The sequence below is a fragment of the Bos mutus genome, chromosome 16 (assembly GCF_027580195.1).
Source record: "Bos mutus isolate GX-2022 chromosome 16, NWIPB_WYAK_1.1, whole genome shotgun sequence".
NCBI classification, from domain to species: Eukaryota; Metazoa; Chordata; class Mammalia; order Artiodactyla; family Bovidae; genus Bos; species Bos mutus.
Window position 1 is genome coordinate 46966132 of NC_091632.1, and position 18809 is coordinate 46984940.

General features: G+C 46.5%; 1 protein-coding gene across 2 annotated transcripts; it reads left to right on the forward strand.

Annotated features, from left to right (window-relative positions):
* The first annotated feature begins 4122 nt into the window (after positions 1–4122).
* MYOC (myocilin) lies at positions 4123–18389 on the forward strand. Of its 2 annotated transcripts, XM_005902402.3 has the most exons (3): positions 4124–4840; positions 14799–14924; positions 17005–18389. In XM_005902402.3, the coding sequence occupies exons 1-3, from the start codon at positions 4279–4281 to the stop codon at positions 17787–17789; spliced, it is 1473 nt and encodes a 490-aa protein (XP_005902464.2). In that variant the 5' UTR covers positions 4124–4278; the 3' UTR covers positions 17790–18389. The 2 variants fall into 2 exon arrangements, with proteins under 2 accessions (XP_070241393.1, XP_005902464.2); XM_070385292.1 differs by lacking the exon at positions 14799–14924 and having other exon boundaries at positions 4123–4840.
* Positions 18390–18809: the final 420 nt, after the last annotated feature.

Genomic DNA, 18809 nt, shown 5'->3' on the forward strand with positions numbered 1-18809 from the left:
TCTAGTCAAAGCTATGGTTTTTCCAGTAGTCATGTACGGATATAAAAGTTGGACTGTAAAGAAAGCTGAGCTCCAAAGAATTGATGCTTTCACACTTTGGTGCTAGAAAAGACTCTTGAGAGTCCCTTGGACTGCAAGATCAAACCAGTCAATCCTAAAGGGAATCAGTCCTGAATATTCACTGAAAGGACTGATGCCAAAGATGAAGCTCCAATACTTTACCTGATTTGAAGTGCTGACTCACTGGAAAAGACCCTGATGCTGGGAAAGATTGAGGGCAAGAGGAGAAGGGGACAACAGAGGACTAGATAGTTAGATAGCATCACAAACTCCATGGACATGAATCTGGGCAAACTCTGTGAGATAGTGAAGGACAGGGAAGCCTGGCGTGCTTCAGTCCATGGAGTCACAAAGAGTCTGATAGAACTTACCAATTGAACAACAACAATTTGCCAGACCCTGGGGACAAAATGGTAAGCCAAGTAGTCCCAGCCCTACCCTCACGAAGGTTCCAGTTTTTCCTGGAAGAACTGCAGAAGAAAACCAGTAGGCAGTCAGCTTAAACCCAGGTTGTGCTTAGTCACTCAGTCCTGTCCACTCTTTGCGACCCCACAGGCTATAGCCCACCAGGCTTCTCTGTCCATGGGATTCTCCAGGCAAGAATACTGAAGTGGGTTGCTATGCCGTCCTCCAGCGGATCTTCCCAACCCAGGGACAGAACCCAGGTCTCCCGCATTGCAGGCAGATTCTTTACCATCTGAACCACCAAGGAAGCCCAGACTCCAGGCTACAAGGACAGAAATAAACACAACCTTGAATCCAATTGCATTAATGGATACGCCTTAAGAATGCTGCTCCCTAGCTCCCGCTGCTGGCCTCATCTTGCATGAGAGGCCCCAGGCCAGCACCTTCCGTGCCTGCTCCAGCCACAAGCTTAGCTCTGTGGTTGGCTGCCGGACACACGCCTTCCTGGCTACAAGCATCTGAGCTGGAGACACCCTGGCTGCAGGTCCTAGGAGCTGGGGCACACAGTTTAACGGCGAATCTGGAGTGGACTAGGTTTCCTCAGAGAGAAAGGGGTTTGCACGTCCAGAGTTCCCGAAGGTGGGGACTCAGGGAGTCAGGGTCCTGGCCGCAGTGGGTAGTGAAAGGCAGAACGGTGAAAAGGGCAGAAGGAGGCAGCCAACCAGATGTTTGCTGCTGTTCAGGGGGCTGGAAAGTTTCCTGTGTCTTCTAGTGAGTCCTTTTCTCTGCTATTAGGAAAAGATTTCATGAAAGGATGTAGTTTTCTAAAATCAGCTGTGAAAACTCAAGGGTATGCATGAGGCCTTCACTGAAGGCCTTTGTTTAATGGGATTATAGGAAGCTAATTCCTCTATGGCTCAACCGGTAAAGAATCCGCCTGCAATGCAGGAGAAATAGGAGACACGGGTTTAATCCCTGGGTTGGGAAGATCTCCTGGAGGAGGAAATGGCAACCCACTCCAGTATTCTGGAAAACTCCATAAACAGAGGTGTCTGGCAGGCTACAGTCCCTGGGGTCGCAGTATCAAACATGACTGAAGTGACTTAGCACACATAGCAAGGTAGCTTATTTTCTTCCTAGAGCAGTGATTCCTGGAAGAAGTGTTTGGAGTCTTTCATGTATTCTGGGCAATTAGTGTGCTCTTGGGTGGACTTGGCTTATGTGAGAAGATGGAAAACCTTGGAATCTGGAGACCTCCGTTTTCTTTCTGGTTCTGCCACTCATTGGCTGTGTGACCTTGAGCAAGTTCCTCTCATTCTCTGGGCCTTAATTTCTCATCTGGAAGTACCCTTGTGACTCTAGTGTTCCCTGAAGGCTTTGAGAGGGAGATGCTGGGAGCAAGCAGCGAGCAGAGCTCCAGTGGAGGTGGTGGTTGCAGGTCAGGGGAGGCAGGATGTGGGGTCCTGGTCAGTCCTTATCACATCAGGCTCCAGGGGAAGACAGAACAGTGAACCACAGTGATATAAAAAAAGGTCAACAACCCAACAGTCACATTTCTTTCCCTAAGCACAGTGACTTTTGCTAGGAACCATGAAGAACATTGAGAATGATTGCTTTCGCCTGGCATTCAAAAACTGGGTTGGTTCAAGTGAAAATGCCAGGGATTGTTAAACTCTTCACCCCTGACTGGCACCCACACAGCATAACAGTGACTGGCCTGAAGCTTAGGGGAGATAAAGCGAAAGAGAGATGAAGTGTGGGTAAAAAAATACAAAAATTCACTAAAGGGCAGTGGGAACCGACTGGTAGAGCCCTGAGAAATACAGATTGTGTGTTTCTGGATTATCCAAGGCAGAGCTGTATTGCAAAAAGGAAATCAATATAAGGGATGTTCAGAAGACCTGATTTCTAGTCCTACATTTGAAGTACAGGGAAGGCTGGTGTGCTGCGGTCCATGGGGTCACAAAGAGTTGGATATGACTTAGCGACTGAACATCAACAACAGTCCTGTGTTCTTCATTTACAAGTACTGATACTGAGCAGACTGAAGGCAGTAAAATTATTTACATTTCTCTTTATCCATAACTCTTTTTCTTCCATGAAGCTGGCAGCCCAAGAATGATCTTAGTCCTTCCAACAGAAAGAAAGCATACATAAGAGTAAAGCCAAACAGATTTGAATCGATTCTTGCTGACTATAAGGTATTAAAAAAATCATTTTGGTAATGTTTATTATCTGATTCAGGAACTGAGAATAGTAGCCTTTAGTCAGCAGTAAACAGACACCTACTTGTAAGAATCTCAAGTTCAAGGCTAACTTTAGAACCAATCAAATAAGAATAGACTCTTTAGAGCAAAATGTATTTTTTCAGACTTGAGGTGAGTCTGCCCTAGGGCACATCTGAAATATTTATTTCACTAATACTGGAGATGTTATCAGTATCAAACAACATCAATTGCTTCAATACAAACATTATTTTAAAAGTTACTGATAAGGCTGTTACACATGTTCTGATTTGTATACTTGATGGATTTTGTTGTATTGGGGGGGATTTTTCTCTTTAGGTTTATTAATATAAAGCAAGGATTATTAACCGAGGGTCCAGAAAGCCTGTGAAATTAAATGGAAAAAAAATTACATCTTTATTTTTTTACCACTTTTAAACTAAAATTGGACTTGAACATTTCCTTCCATAAATCCAAAATTGTATCAGCAGTATCTGTGACTTTGTCATCACCAATAGAGATCATAGACATTTTATATTTCAAATTACAGTTGTTGCAGACAGCATACAATAGCATTTACACTCAAAACTACTTTGAAATTAGACACCGCCCCCCAGATCTTGTTTTAAATATGTTAATGAAAGGACATGAATATTTCAATTTTTAAAATCTTTCAGTAGTAGTATTTCAATATCATATGTTTTCTTTACAATCCTATATACATTTAAAAACATCTTCCTGGGAAGGGGCCCACAGATGTCATCAGCAAGACTGATGGCATTTGCACACGCACGAGTGCACACTAAGAGAACTAAGAGAACTCATAGTAAGAGAACTAGTCTAGAGGTGATCATTGACTTTGGTGCCTGAGATGCAAGACTGAAGTCAGAAAGTCCTTCCGGAGACACACCTGCTCTTATTTTATAGTGAGGGACAGGGGAAGAATTCTGCTTCCAACTGCTTCTAGAGGATGGCTACTCCCCGAAACCTGGTGGCATTCTGCCCTTGTACCCTGTCCAGCTGCTTTCATCTCTGTCACTGCGACAGGGACAGAGGGGCTTGTCTTAGCTATGGATGTATCCTCATTTTCTAGGACAGGGCCTGATACACAGTGGGTTCTCGAGAAAGTTTGCAGAGTACATGGAAATATGAACTAGAAGTAAATCCTTGTTGAAACAGACACACAAGTAGTGATGCTGGACGAGGTGGGCACGTGTGAGGGTGTGTGAGAAAACAGGCCAGGGATACAGGGACTGTGTTGGGGGTGTGGGCTCCGGAAAGTGGGGCATTCTTTTTTAAAAGAAATTCAAAACAGACTTCTGGAAGGTCATTTTTTAAGAATCTTGCTGGCAGTGTGAAAACATCCACCCCCCGCCTGTGCATGGCCCCACCCAGCCTCACGTGGCCACCTCATTCTCCCCCCACGCAGGGCTGGCTCCCGGCATATATGAGTCTCTGTGGAGCTGGGGCAGAAACCAGCAAGGCCACCCATCCAGACACCTCTCAGCGAGGGGAGAGTGTCTGAGGAGCCTCACCCAGGCTCTGCACTGAGGGCCTCCGAACACATCGCTGCCACCACAGTCCCAAGATGCCAGCGGTCCAGCTGCTACTGCTGGCCTGTCTGCTAGGGGGTGTGGGGGCCAGGACAGCCCAGTTCCAGAAGGCCAACGACCGGAGTGGCCGATGCCAGTACACCTTCAGCGTGGCCAGCCCCAGTGAGTCCAGCTGCCCTGAGCAGGGCCAGGCCACGTTGGCCATCCAGGATCTGCAGAGAGACAGCAGCGAACAACGCGCGACCCTGGAGTCCACCAAGGCCCGCCTCAGCTCCCTGGAGGCCCTCCTCCACCGCCTGACCTCAGGCCAGCCCGCTGGGCCCTTGGAGACCCAGCAGGGGCTGCAGAGGGAGCTGGAAGCCCTGAGAAGAGAGCGAGAACAGCTGGAAACCCAAACCCAGGAGCTGGAGTCAGCCTACAGCAACCTCGTCCGTGACAAGTCGGCTCTGGAGGAGGAGAAGAGGCGGCTGCAGGCGGAGAACGAGGATCTGGCCAGGAGGCTGGAAAGCAGCAGCCAGGAGGTAGCAAGCCTGAGGAGGGGCCAGTGTCCGCAGGCCCACAGCAGCTCTCAGGACGTGCCATCAGGCTCCAGGGAAGGTAAAGACGTGGGGTGAAGGTGACAGGATTCATGGTGATCTGTTGTAGGTGGCCCAGGCCTATCCTTCCCACCCTGTCCTTTCTCCCGGAGACCACACACACAGCATGAGGCAGACAAATGAAGGAGGGCAAAGCAACCACTTGCACATATTCCTAGTACATTAACTCCTGAAAATTCTGTCAAGGTTACTGGTTCTGAGTTCTTGTACTCACCCATGACAGTTTTCACCATTCACAGCAAAATGAGAAATGGAAGGACCAGATGAGATGCCTATATATACAATCAGTAGGAAGTTGCCAACTCTCCTTTTAGAAAACTATCCTTTTGTGAATCTTTGTTCAGAGGTTGTTGATTCTTGCCTTTTGTTGTTAACATGTCCTCTATTTATGAAATGATTATAGGTGATAGGGGTTTTTTTTATGTCCTTCCTTAGCCAAATAAAGAGGCAGCAACCCTTTTGTGTGTTCCCTCACTATGTTGTTTTGGAGGTTTTCCTGCTCTCTGGGTAATCTGATAGGGATTGACTTAAATCTGTAGATTGCTTTGGGTGGTATTGCGATTTTAACAGGATTGATGCTGGAAGTTTTCCTGCTCTTGATTCAGTCTGAGAACCTCTGCCTTTAAGTCACTTTGAGGTGGCTTTTGCTGCCTCAGATGCTGTTCTGTTCATCCTGCCCGTGCCAGAAGGTGAGTCCCTGAGTGTCTGGGCTGGGGGTGGGGGCACTCTTCGAGCAGCTGGGAAGACAGTATCGTTGTCACTTTTTGTGAAATTGTGCTCCCAAATATTTGCTGTTTAATAAGTTTTCCAGTCATGAGGAAATAAACAAGCAAATCCAGTTATGGGACAACTACCCCAGAGTCTTCAAAGATGTTGATATCAAGAAAGAAAAAAAGGGAGGTGGGGGACCTTGTTTTCAATTAAAGGGGACCATAGAGATGTAGTGACCAAGTGCAGTGCGTGACCCTGGAGTGGCTCCTGCATCCAGGGGCACAAAGCTGCAGAGAAAAGGTTTGGGATCCTTGAAGAAATTTGAATATAGACTGCTTGTTAGATTACGTTATTGGGTTAATGTTCAGTTTCTTGGATGAGAGATGGTAGTGTGGTTATGAAGAATAGCCCTGTTCTAAGGAGATACATACTCAAGTACTGAAGGGTGAGGTGTCAGAAAGTCTACAGTTTACTTTAAAATAGTCTGACAAAGATTATGAATATATAAAGAGAGAAAGAAAAAGAATACAAATTAACAAAGTCTGAACAGTTGGTAAATCTAAGTGAACAGCACATGGGGATTTATTGTATTAATGCTATTCTTTCAACTTTTCTAAAGGTTTGAAAATATTCAAAATAAGATGATGGGAAACTTTTCTAAAGAGAGGCAGGTGTGAGATCAGAAAACCCAAGAGCTGATGCCTGGGTATGACCTCAGGCAAGTCATCTAGTCTCTGCATCTTGATTTCTCACCTGTAACATGGCAATGAAAATTCCTACGATGAATAAAGATTTCTGTGGGGTTCAAGTGAAATGACTCTAAGATATAAAGTATTTTTAAAAATTTTATATTGCTAGAGTTGGAAGATATTCAGTTTAAAATTTTCTTTTTAAAAATGTATATTTATTTGGCTGCTTTGGGTCTTGTTTGCAGTGCACAGGATCTTTAGTTGTGGCATATGGGATCTAGTTCCCTGACCAGGGATCAAACCCAGACACCCTGCACTGGGAGCATGGAGTCTTAGCCAGTGGACCATCAAGGAAGTCCCCTAAATTTTACAGTGAAGGAAAGTAAGATGCCAAGGGACCCCAGGTGGAAGAGCTGATCAGTGACAGAGCTAAGATTTGTTGAACTTAAGTCTTTGAGCGCTAATGAAAGAATCATTATTAATACAAGTGTTAATGAGGCATTATGTATTTCAGACTGTTTACTGAATGAAAAGCAGTGTGCGTTTATGAAAATGAGGCAACTTTTTTTTATTGTCTTGTGGTCATTTAACAAATCTTTGGAAATTTATTCTATGTGTTTTCTGATTTTATATTTCTTTTTGTCCTTTCCAGCTGCTCTACTTTTGAAATAAAGACAACAGCCTATTAGAGTGAAGTCCAGACTTGGAAGCTCTTTTCTAGCAGTGGGATTTTCCTGAGCAGGATATTACATTAGTACAAGAATGTAGAGCTGGAAAGGGGGCCTTGAGAGCATCTGGCATCTCTGGCTCATTTGGGCAGACCTGGAAACTGAGGCCCACAGAGGTTACTCAGTGCTCCCCAGTTGCCAGTCCACTGCTGGCAGAGCTGGGACTAGAATTCAGCTCTACCTAGAGGTTCAGTGGCTCCTAGGACCCTGGTGGGACCTCTAGTTTGTAGAACCTAAACATGAAAGACAAAAGGCTTACATTGAAGTGACGAGGAAAGGCATGCTTGGAACAAAAGATGTGCTTCTGAGAGTAAAGGGCTTGGGTGCTGGGCCTCAGGTGTGGGTGTACATATGCAGGGGAGGCAATACCTGGGGAATGGAGGCTGGGCGGTGAGAGCTTACTGAGTGAGCAGAGGAAAGGACTAAGAAGGGGGACATTTTCTTACTCCACCTGTAATTCAAATTGTCACCACTACTTTATTGGGTAATTGTTGCTGCTGCTAAGTCGCTTCAGTTGTGTCTAACTCTGTGCAACCCCATAGATGGCAGCCCACAAGGCTCCCCCGTCCCTGGGATTCTCCAGGCAAGAACACTGGAGTGGGTTGCCATTTCCTTCTCCAATGCATTAAAGTGAAAAGTGAAAGTGAAGTCGCTCAGTCATGTCTGACATTTAGTGACCCCATGGACTACAGCCCACCAGGTTCCTCCATCCATGGGACTTTCCAGGCAAGAGTACTGGAGTGGGGTGCCATTGCCATAGGGAAAAAAGTCTCTATAGAATTACGAAAGACACTTGCTTTTGCACGTGTGTGTGTGTGTGTGTGTGTGTGTGAGTTGAAATAAAATACACATATAAAGTGTTGTATTAATAGTTTTGTAGTGAGATGTCTGGAGGGACTTCCCAAGTCGTCCGGTAGTTGAGACTCCCTGCTTCCTACTTCAGGGGGCACGGGTTCGATCCCTGGTCGGGAAATTAGATCCCACATGCCTCACAGCCCAGCCCAAAAGTTAAAAAAGAAATGTCTGGAAATCTTTTAAATAACCCCTAAATAGAAAACACAGATTACCAGAGAAAAATTAGAGTTGCTTGTAGAGTCACAAGAGAAGCCCCACTTCCCCCTTTATTTCTCCTCTGCTTTGGACTGGTCATCTCAGAGAACAGAATCCAGCATGTGGGCTTGTGGCAGCATTTGTATGACCACATCCCAGGGAGGAGAATCAGGGATGGGGGGAATGTGACAGGGAAGGAAAGAGAACCAACAAGGGGTGGCGGTGAGGGGCATTCTCCAGTGGGTCCCCATGGTGGGCAGCAAAGGCTTGACCCCACAAGACTTCTGAGGAGTGGAATGCAGCAGAGGAAGGGAGCACTCCTCCCTGGATCCTGTGCTCTGTTGGCCAAGGATCATCCCATGGGATGTATTGCACTTCCCTGATCCACAGATGGGGGCACCAAGCTGGTTCTTGCAGAGCCTGCCAGGCTCCTCTGTCCATGGAATTCTCCAGGCAAGAACACTGGAGTGGGGTGCCATGCCCTCCTTCAGGGGATCTTCCCGACCCAGGGATCGAACCCAGATCTCCTGCACTGCAGGATGCAGAGAATGACCTGCAACTGGAGGTAAAGTGGAAAGCACGCACTGAGGTGTCTGGCACACAGTGACCAGCCAGGGGATGGACTCTAACTACGAAGGGCTTCTTTTGCCTGAGTTCCACCGTGGTTTAAAAATGTCACTTACAGATCAAAACGTCAACACGTATGTATCGTTTCTGTAACACGCATTGATTCCAGAGACAATAGGTGTTGGAGCAGCACTCAGGATAGTAGTCTGCTAGCAAATCTTCAGTTTCCTGGAGTATTCATGACAGCCTGTAACTTCGTCAGCACCCTTCTTTTTTTTCATCTTCTTCATGTATATAATACTGACCTAACTTTTTAGGCAGATAGAAAATAGCTACATTAATCATTATAATGTCATTTGCATATAGATATATGTGTTATGGAGAAGGCAATGGCACCCCAGGAGCCTCCGGTGGGCCGCAGTCCATGGGGTCGCACAGAGTCGGACATGACTGAAGCGACTTAGCAGCAGCAGCAGCATATATGTTATGCGACCTTATGTACCTTATATATATATATTGCCTCTGTGTATGTGTGTGCATGTGTGTGTGTGTGCATGGTATGCAAGCAAGTTAATCAGCTCAGGTTAAGCTCTCTAGCATGTGTCCATCAAGCAGCGGTGAAAGAGTCAGGACAGAGCATGAAGAAAATATTTCCAAAATTTTGTAACCGATATGAACTTTTCAACCATAGAAAGACTGGATTTTCAAAGAAACAACTCCCTAAAACTTTTTAGCTGTCCGATACAATATAGTTCTTAATCTTTTCAAAACCTCTTTTTGTTTCCCCCCACACATATTCAGAATGAAATTTGAGTGATTCTAAAACATTCCAGAGAAACTTTAGCTTTCTGTTACATTTTTTATTGAAGACCATTTCATTTTCAGTTTGAGCTAAAACTTCTGAGGGTCAAAGAGTTTGAGGAACTTGTCCAAAGTCACACAGCTGGTACATGGCTGGACTGAATTAGGAAAGTATGACTTCTGGCCTTGCCAGGCCCCTTCACACAACAGCTCCCCTGCCTTTTGGGCTCTGTATCCTCTCCCACAGGCTTCAGTTCTCATGCCCGCTCTGCTCTGGGAATAGGACCATTGCCAGGTGCTGCTGGCTGACACAGCCACGCAGCAGCCAGCAGGCTTGCAAGCCAGCCATCCCACCTGCCAAATGAGAACTGGCCTTGCAGTCATTCTGGAAGCGATTCCCTGATATTATGTTTTATTGTGATTCTTGTTTATTCCAAAGAAAGCCATGAGGCGTGGTTCCTGCAAAAAGTGATTAAAGGGGATGGATGCAGGGGAAGGCAGGGAGAAAGGCCCCTGGTCAGAGCCCTGAGGGCCTTGGTGGGACCAGGAAAGGAACTGGGAACCAGTTAGGCACGGGTAGGGGGAGAAGAGTTGATGGCAAGATAGCTCTTTGGGTGCACCGTCTGGGAGCTGTGCGTGTGTGAGTCACCCACTGGAATCTGAGTCAGCTCCAGGAGTGGGTCACCGCCCCAAAGAGCTAAGCAGCATCTTCCAGGCTCTTGTAGAGCTTCTGGTAGCAGTCTGGGTTCATACTGGAGTCAGAAACCACATAGCAGACTAAGTCAGGAATGCTTCACATGAAGAATAACTGATGAAGGAGGACCAACTATGAGATAAAGTAAACTCTGCATGGCACCCTAGGTCTGAGTGAGGGGAACCAGAGGGAGCACAGACTTGGAATGGTCCCGGCTTCATGGAGGAAGGCGGTTTCAACCCATGAGACAGCAGAGAGGCTGGCCGGTTAGCCTGAGCTGGAGCTGGTATGGCCACCTCTTGAGTCTGAACCAGGCTGCAGGCATCTGCAGAACCAGCGTGGGGGCTTGCAGAGGTCCATAGAGTAGGGGGGGTCCCTGTGCAGGGACTCGGGGTGCCATGTAGCGAGGGCTGTGGAAGGGTTATGGCCAATCTGAGGTGGCAAGGTCACAGAGGAACCAGGTCCTGGACTCGTGCCTAGGCAGGGCTCCACCAGGTGTCCTCACACTGGTGCCCACCAGCCCAGCCCCTGCAGGAGACCCACCTGCTTCCCCTGCAGTGTCCCTGCAGCACCCTCTACTGAGAAAGCTCAGCATTGTGCTCACTTTAGAAGAGAAATACCTTGTGTTTTAGAGAGCATCCATGAAAGGGTGTGTCATCTATGCATTCAGCACTGACAGGCAATACATTTGTAACTGACACTCAACCCCACCATAGGGTGGAAAGGTTCACAGCTGCCATGACCATGATAGATATGGGTTCAAGTCCCAGTCCCACCACTTACCAGCTGTGTGATCTTGGGCAAGTAACTTAACCTCTCTGAGCCTGTTTCCTCTTCTGCAAAGTGAGGATCATAAGGTTCCCTTTTAGGACTGCTATGTGGAATAGAAGAGCCTAGCATGGTACCTGGCTCATAGGAAGCACTGAGAAAGTGGCCATAGTTAATTAGGTGCAGACTGCAGTTCTAAAGCCTTACTCTATTTCTCTAAAACTTGTGAAGGCAACAGATCACATAAATAATGTATATAAAACTGCTTTGAAATGTGGAAGGAGCCATAAATACCTCTTAATCATCTCTTTTCACAAATAAACTGTTTTTCAGTATTTCAGTGCCAGTACTTTAGCTGGCTTCAAGGAAGTTACCTGGGGAAATGCCTGTAACTTTGGGTTCCTCCCCCTTCACATTTCTTTATTCCCTGTGGCTAAAGATGAGGTTTTTCTTTTTTATTTCTCTCTCTCTCTTTTTTGGCTGAACTACACAGCTTGCAGAATCTTAGTTCCTCAACCAGGGATTGAACCTGAGTCCCCCTGCATTGAAAGCACAGAGTCTTAACCACTGGACCACCAGGAAAGCCCCCCATTTTTCTTAACTTTCTTCTCACCGAATGGCAGGTATATGCCTCTACTTTTCTCACTATACATCTTTTTTTTCAGTAAAATTTCTCACTGAATTATATGACCATCCTAGTTACATTCAGAGAGTGAAATAATTTGTATCAGATGCACAGAGGAAGAAGCTGGGTGCAGGGGAGGGCGGGTCACAGTGACCCTCGATGGATGGCAACTTTGAGTCATGGAGCGGACAAGCAGGGAGCTAGAGAGAAGCAAGGGAACTCTCTAGCTTTGCACAGATGCCACTGTGATGATATTTCTTGCTCACCTGAAACCTCATCTCCACAGCTCTGCAGACAGGAAGGCAATTCAGGGAACCGAATTAATGTCCCAAGACTCCCCAGGAACCATTTGGATTGAATGTTTCTGAATCCCAAAATGAACCCATGTTACTTCTCGGCCAAGAGGACTTGCCAGACTGAATTCCTCTGGGAATTCTGAAGGGAACCAGGGAACCAACTGTACCCCTTTTCTCTATATCTAGCCTTGCACGTCTGGAGAAGGAAATAGCAACCCACTCCAGTATTTTTACCTGGAGAATCCCAGGGACAGCGGAGCCTAGTGGGCTGCCGTCTATGGGGGTCTCACAGAGTCGGACACACCTGAAGCGACTTAGCAGCAGCAGCAGCCTCGCACCTCACAGGTGCTCCAGAGGGGCTGGCTGACGGGATGGATCAACAGCTTGCCAAGGCTGCAGACAATGAAGACCTTCCACACCCCTAAGGGTACTCCCAGTTAACCCTGGAGTTTGGGTGCATAACCAGGATGACCTCAGTTGGTTACACATTTTGATTTAGAGCTTTTAACCCCTCAGGCAGCCCAGTCTAGGAACATCCCCGGGTGTGAGGATGGTGCCCCCCAACCCCCACCCCCAGGGCAGTCACACTCTCCAGGAGGCCAGCTGAACAGCTGCACTAAAGGCAGGGTGGAGACTGTGTTGGGATCAGGGATTGGGGATCAGGATGGGTCAGGGCTCGCTGTGCTGCTGGGCCACACAAAAATACCACCACCAGCACCCTGGCCCAGCCCAAGCCTCAGGGCTTCTTTCCCTGCCTCCTTCCAGGGAGAAACATTTCTAGTATTGTAGTTCACTGAAGCTAAACTCCATGGACTATAGCCCACAAAACTCCTCTGTCCATGGGATTCTCCAGGCAAGAACACTGGAGTAGGTTTTCATTTCCTTTTCCAGGGGATCTTTCCAACCCAGGTATCGAACTTGGGTCACCTGCATTGAGGGCAGATTCTTTACCATCAGAGCCACCAGGGAAGCGCTTCACTGAAGCTAAATACCAGCAACCATGAGAGGGAGCCTGGATTTCAGACATGAGAAAATGTGAAAGAATGTGTGGCTTAAGATTACTGAAATGTGGGCACATCCAGGAGGGTTGATTTCCATTACCTGAGAGGTCAATTTAAAAGGGTTAAGCTAACAAGTGATGAAAGACAGAGAATGTCTTCCTGACTTTCTGGGCTGTAGCCTCAGGCATTGCACTGACCACCCTCCTCTACCGTCCTGCACACCTGGGAACGCTGGGCTGGGAGCCAGGTCAGACTGCCTGAGATGGTCGGCAAGAGAAAAGGCTGATGATTGGAGCATATCTTTTTTATTCCAATACTTTGACATCTTGGCCTTGCCGCTACAGAAGGGACTGCCCCTCACAGGGTAGTATTCCTAAAGATAGTAAATGACTCAACTGGAAGCACATTTTTCATATTCATACCAACCAATCCAGAGCCCATAACCTACTCTCTCTTCCTTTGAACTCACACTCGGGGCCACTATTCCTCCACCCTGATCAATGGGGGCCAGGTACCAGACACCTGTGGACAGCTCCCACACTTCAAAACCTTTCAGAAATTATCCAAAGTAACCAATCCTAAACCTGCTTATCCTGCCTCACTCATTCCTTCTCCTGGAAATCACAGTAAGTGCTCGCCCATGTTCCCCCTCCCTCCTGACCAATCCTGGTGCTACCCTGGGAGGTCACCCTTTGGTGACCTGTGGTACTCCCTTTGGAGTGGTGTACCCCCTCCTCTAGAGATCAGTGAGTATAACAACTATCTTTTCAATGGCAATGTCTCTTGATCTGTTGGCCTCACCATTGCTATTGTTTAGTCTGAGTCATGGACTGTAACTGACCCCATGGACTGTAATCTGCCAGGCTCCTCTGTCCATGGGATTTCCCAGGCAAGAATACTGCAGTGAGTTGCCATTTCCTTCTCCAGGGAATCTTCCCAACCCAAGGATTGAACTCACTTCTCTGGTATTGCAGGTGGATTCTTTACCACTGAGCCACCCGGGAAGCCTGTTGGCCTCACCATACCTGAATGACAATCCATCTTACATTTTAAAACAGCTGCTCCTGTTATATTCAAGGGCTGCTATATGCCATAATGCTAATCAAAGTAATAATAGCAGTAACTTAATATCTAACCAATGTCATCCACACCTCTCCCCTTCTCCATGGTTCAAACCCTCCACCAAATTCCTATAGGAATCCTTCCTTGTCCACAACTAGCTTTGGAAAGGGATCTGACAGAATATTGCAGCTGAGTATGTAAAGCTTAACATGTTACTTCTTACAGACACATTGGTATTATGACAAGGGGAAAAAAAAAAGTCTTGCAGGGAATTTGTTCATTGTTGAATTTCAGGCATCCCAGTTGATGCTAAGGATCTTCCCAATATCCCAGCATCAGACCTCACCTACTCATAAATCAGACCTTCTAGTGTACACATTTTAACTGTGTACAAGCTTACTTTATTTTGAATACTATACTCTGTGCTAGGCATGTTTCTATCCAATTTATTATTTGTGAGCTTTCTATTATGGGCTTCCTAGGAGGTACAGGGAATAAGGGTTCAATCCTGAGTCAGGAAGATTCCCTGGAGAAGGAAATGGCAACCCACTGCAGTATTCCTCTCTGGAAAATCCCATGGACAGAAGAACCTGGTGGGCTACAGTCCATGGGGTCACAAGAAGTCGGACATGACTTAGTGACTGAGTACACATGCACAAGTTTATTATGGAATTTTTCAAACATTCACAAAAGTAGAGAGAATAACACAAACCCTAACATACCCATCACTTGGCTGTGACAGCTGTCAGCACAGCCCAGTCTTGTTTCATTGTCCTTCCCCTTCCACAACCCCACTTATTATCTTAGAACAAATCTCAAACATGGTCATATCTTTGAAACCCTATTTAAATCCCATCCTCAATATAGTCTAGCCTTAGACCTTCTTCCTCATGGTATAATCTTGCCTCTTTCTTTTAATATAGTTGCTAAATGGAATTTGGAGAACGTGCTCTTTCTTTTAATATAGTTGCTAAATGGAATTTGGAGAACGTGGACTTCCAGGAACTGAAGTCAGAGTTAACAGAGGTTCCTGCTTCCCAAATCTTGAAGGAGAGCCCATCTGGTCATCCCAGGAATGAAGAAGGAGGCACTGGTATGGAGTGAAGTTTCTCCTCTTCTGTACCCACATGGTCTAGTTCTGTGCTCAAAGTTGGTCAGTTCACTATGCGGGAGGCAGGTGGACAAGTAACCTCCCTGGGAGCAGAGGCAGGAAAGAAGAAAAAGAACAGAATCCCTTTTCTGCTCCCTTTCCAGGGTACACTGGCAGGGAGTCGGTCTTTCCTGGCAAAGCTCTGTATTTTGTCACTTACACTTACCATGGAGACTGCACTGCCCCAGGGGAAGATGAGAGATGTATCCATTTTTCCCACTTGGTTGTCATATAGAATGGATTGCATCTGAAAAATGACATTTTTCAAGTAGATCCTTAATATCTTTATCTTGGGGCCAGACAGACACCATGTACCATCCCAGCATATTATTAACTAAAGGTATCTTTCTTTAATTTTGGGTACTAAGGAAAAGTAGCATTGCCCCTCTCCAAGGTGTTCCCTGAAAGCCTGACTTTAAGATGATGAAGACCGTGTCTTTTAGAAACAGGGACTATCCGTAATATCGACAGTTATTGCTAGCACAGAGAGGCATGTAGGAGGATGGGGAGTTTTAAAATATTCAAAATAAGATTCTTTGAGATATGGGCAACACAGAGCTTCCACTTTCTCTAAGGAGATTGAGATATCCATTATAATACAGAGATGTGATTCAAATAGTTCTCAACCATCTCTTCATTTTAAAAATCATATTCAGATTTTATTGTATTAAAATAAAGGCTGAAGTATGTGGTCCATTGGGAAAGGGCTTGAAAAACTTTGTTTTATTGAGATTATTGTAATGACTTGATTTTAATCTGTTTAAAATAATGAAATAAACCAGACATAAAAATCATAAACAGTAATATAATGAACACCATGAGAACTTGCCCAGGTTTAGAAAAATATACAAATATAGTGTGAAAAGCTCTGTGCAGCCTTTATCTTTACAACCAATACCAAGTTGAAGTATTTATTCAAAACAATCCATGTATAAGTGGACTCATATAATTCAAACCTGTGTTGTTCAAAGGTCAGATGTACTTGAATTCATATTACATGGTGATCAAATAATATTTCCTGGGCATTTACTCCATACCAAGCACTTAACATGTATAATTACATGTAAAACTTACAACCCTATTACCCAAAACTACTCTTATCTCCCTTCACAAAGGAGAATACTGAATCTTAGAGAGTAAAGTAACTTACTGAAAGTCACACAAGTGGCAGGTGGCAAAGTCCAGGGTTTTTTTTTTTTTTTTGGTTGCTTTGTTTTTTGGCGTTTTATTTACTAGGGTTGGGGCTTCCCTAGTAGCTCAGATGGTAAAGAATCTGCCTGCAGTGCAGGAGACCTGGGTTTGATCCCTGGGTCAGGAAGATCCCCTGGAGGAGGGAATGGCAACCCACTCCAGTATTCTTGCCTGAAGAATTCCATGGACAGAGGACCCTGGTAGGCTACAGCCCATGGGGTTGCAGAGAGTCAGACAAGACTGAGCGACTAACACTTTCACTAAGACTTTACTAGTGTTAGCTTTTAATGTCATTCACTAGCCAGGATAAAGTTTGAGGAGAACTTTTGAGGACACTTTGGAGTATTGTGGAAAATGATTTTTCATAATCTGAAACCACCCATTTGTGCTTCTCTGGACTGGCAAATAGAGGCCTGGGGTAGGGGGGTCGTGTGTCTTAGTTTCCTCAACAACTGAATTTTTATAATACCTGAAAATTGAGGGGGCTTCCCTAGTGGCTCAGACAGTAAAGAATCTGCCCGCAATGCAGGAGATGTGGGTTCGATTCCTGGACATCCCCAGGAAGATCCCCTGGAGAAGGAAATGGCAACCCACTCCAGTAGGCTTGCCTCGAGAATCCCTTGGACAGAGGAGCCTGGCGGGCTACAGTCCATGGGGCCACAGAGTTGGACACGACTGAACCACTGACACACACACACACACAGAGGGGAAAAAAAGCTTAGGTTTAAACCTGGACCGTTTGCCTCTGGGGTTCTCACTTCTGCGAGCTCTGCCATGCTCCACATCCTGGAACGATGGTGAACACAGTTTTTGTTTTGTTTTCGTTCACCAGGATGCGGAGAACTCGTTTGGGTAGGAGAACCCATCACTCTGAGAACAGCTGAAACAATCACCGGCAAGTACGGAGTGTGGATGAGAGACCCCCAGGCCGCCTTCCCCTATACCGGGGAGACCACCTGGAGAATCGACACCGTGGGCACAGACATCCGCCAGGTGTTTGAGTACGACCACATCAGGCAGTTCACGCAGGGCTACCCGTCCAAGGTGCACGTGCTGCCCAGGCCGCTGGAGAGCACGGGCGCCGTGGTCTACCGGGGCAGCCTCTACTTCCAGGCGGCCGAGTCCAGGACAGTGCTCCGGTACGACCTGCGCACCGAGACGCTGAAGGCGGAGAAGGAGATCCCCGGAGCCGGCTACCACGGGCAGTTCCCCTATTCCTGGGGCGGCTACACCGACATCGACCTGGCCGTGGACGAGATAGGCCTCTGGGTCATCTACAGCACCGAGGCGGCCAAAGGCGCCATCGTCCTCTCCAAGCTGAACCCCGAGACACTGGAGCTCGAACAGACTTGGGAGACCAACATCCGTAAGCAGTCCGTCGCCAACGCCTTCATCATCTGTGGCACCTTGTACACGGTCAGCAGCTACTCCTCGCCCGACGCCACTGTCAACTTCGCCTATGACACAGGCACCAGGAGCAGCAAGGCCCTGACCGTCCCGTTCAAGAACCGCTACAAGTACAGCAGCATGGTCGACTACAACCCCCTGGAGAGGAAGCTCTTTGCCTGGGACAACTTCAACATGGTCTCCTATGACATCAAGCTCTCCCGGCTGTGAAAAGCTGCCAAGCTGTCAGAAAAGGCAGAAGGAGATAATGTTCAGGGCTCTTGAAGGGAGAGCCCGTCAGCCAAGCCCCACACAGCTTTCCTCTGCTCTCCAAGCTTGCATTAACCCAGAAGAATGTGCATGGTCACCGGGTCCGACTGGGCAGGAAGAGCCGTCTGGGGATTGAGACGATTCCATGTTATAATAGATATTCTTTCCCTCTGTCTGCTCTTAAATGGATATTTAGCCAAAATAGTGTAAGTTTTCTGGTGATTTGAGGCAAAAGCTATAATGTGTAGGGGGTTTCTTCATGAAAAGCACAAGACTTTTGATAAATGGGCCTCACTAGCTAAAGAATGTATGTTTGGAGAGGAGGGTGGGAAAAACAGGTTGCCCCACAGGGAACCCAGAGCCAGCACCTGCCCTTGCATGTTGCTTGGTTACCATGAGCTACAATAACAAGCAGCACTTCTAAAGGAAAAGGGATGGTTCTTGTGGCAGCATGAACATGCATAAGATGTGTCTACTATAGTTGGCTTCTAATGCTTCAGGTGGATCCAGTTGTGTATGACAGAATCTTTGCCCCATGAAATAAAATAATCTTACACAATGTTCTCCTTGAACTTTGTGTGATAGTTTGTAGAAGAGAAGAGTACAGATTCTAACCATCAGATAACTCCTTTGGGTTGGGAGCAGTGATTACAGGATGCTAAAGTTATGTTTTGTGTGTGTGTGTGTGTGTGTGTGTGTGTGTAACTTAAAGGTTTGTGCCTGGTTTTGAGGTCTTGCCCATGATGACCCCAGGCAAACTGCGGAGTTCATTCCTTCCCACCCCCATCTCCTTTTGCTTTTGGTCCTTCTCAAACAATCTTTCCAGCTTTTCTCCAACTTACCCTCTTTCACCCTAGCTGTATTTTGGTTTTTATTTGCTGTCATGGGTATAACTTTCAAAAGCCAAGACCTCAGGTGAGCAGACCTAAGGAATTCAGTGACTTCTTTACCTAAATTTAATTCTCTTTTTAAAGGTCTGTC

Excerpts from the sequence above, each read along its gene's own strand:
- MYOC (XM_005902402.3), top strand. The coding sequence starts at position 4,279 with ATGCCAGCGGTCCAGCTGCTACTGCTGGCCTGTCTGCTAGGGGGTGTG. Across the intron at positions 4,841-14,798 it reads GCCATCAGGCTCCAGGGAAG|TTGCTAAATGGAATTTGGAG; the intron begins GTAAAGACGTGG and ends CTTTTAATATAG. Across the intron at positions 14,925-17,004 it reads GAATGAAGAAGGAGGCACTG|GATGCGGAGAACTCGTTTGG; the intron begins GTATGGAGTGAA and ends TTCGTTCACCAG.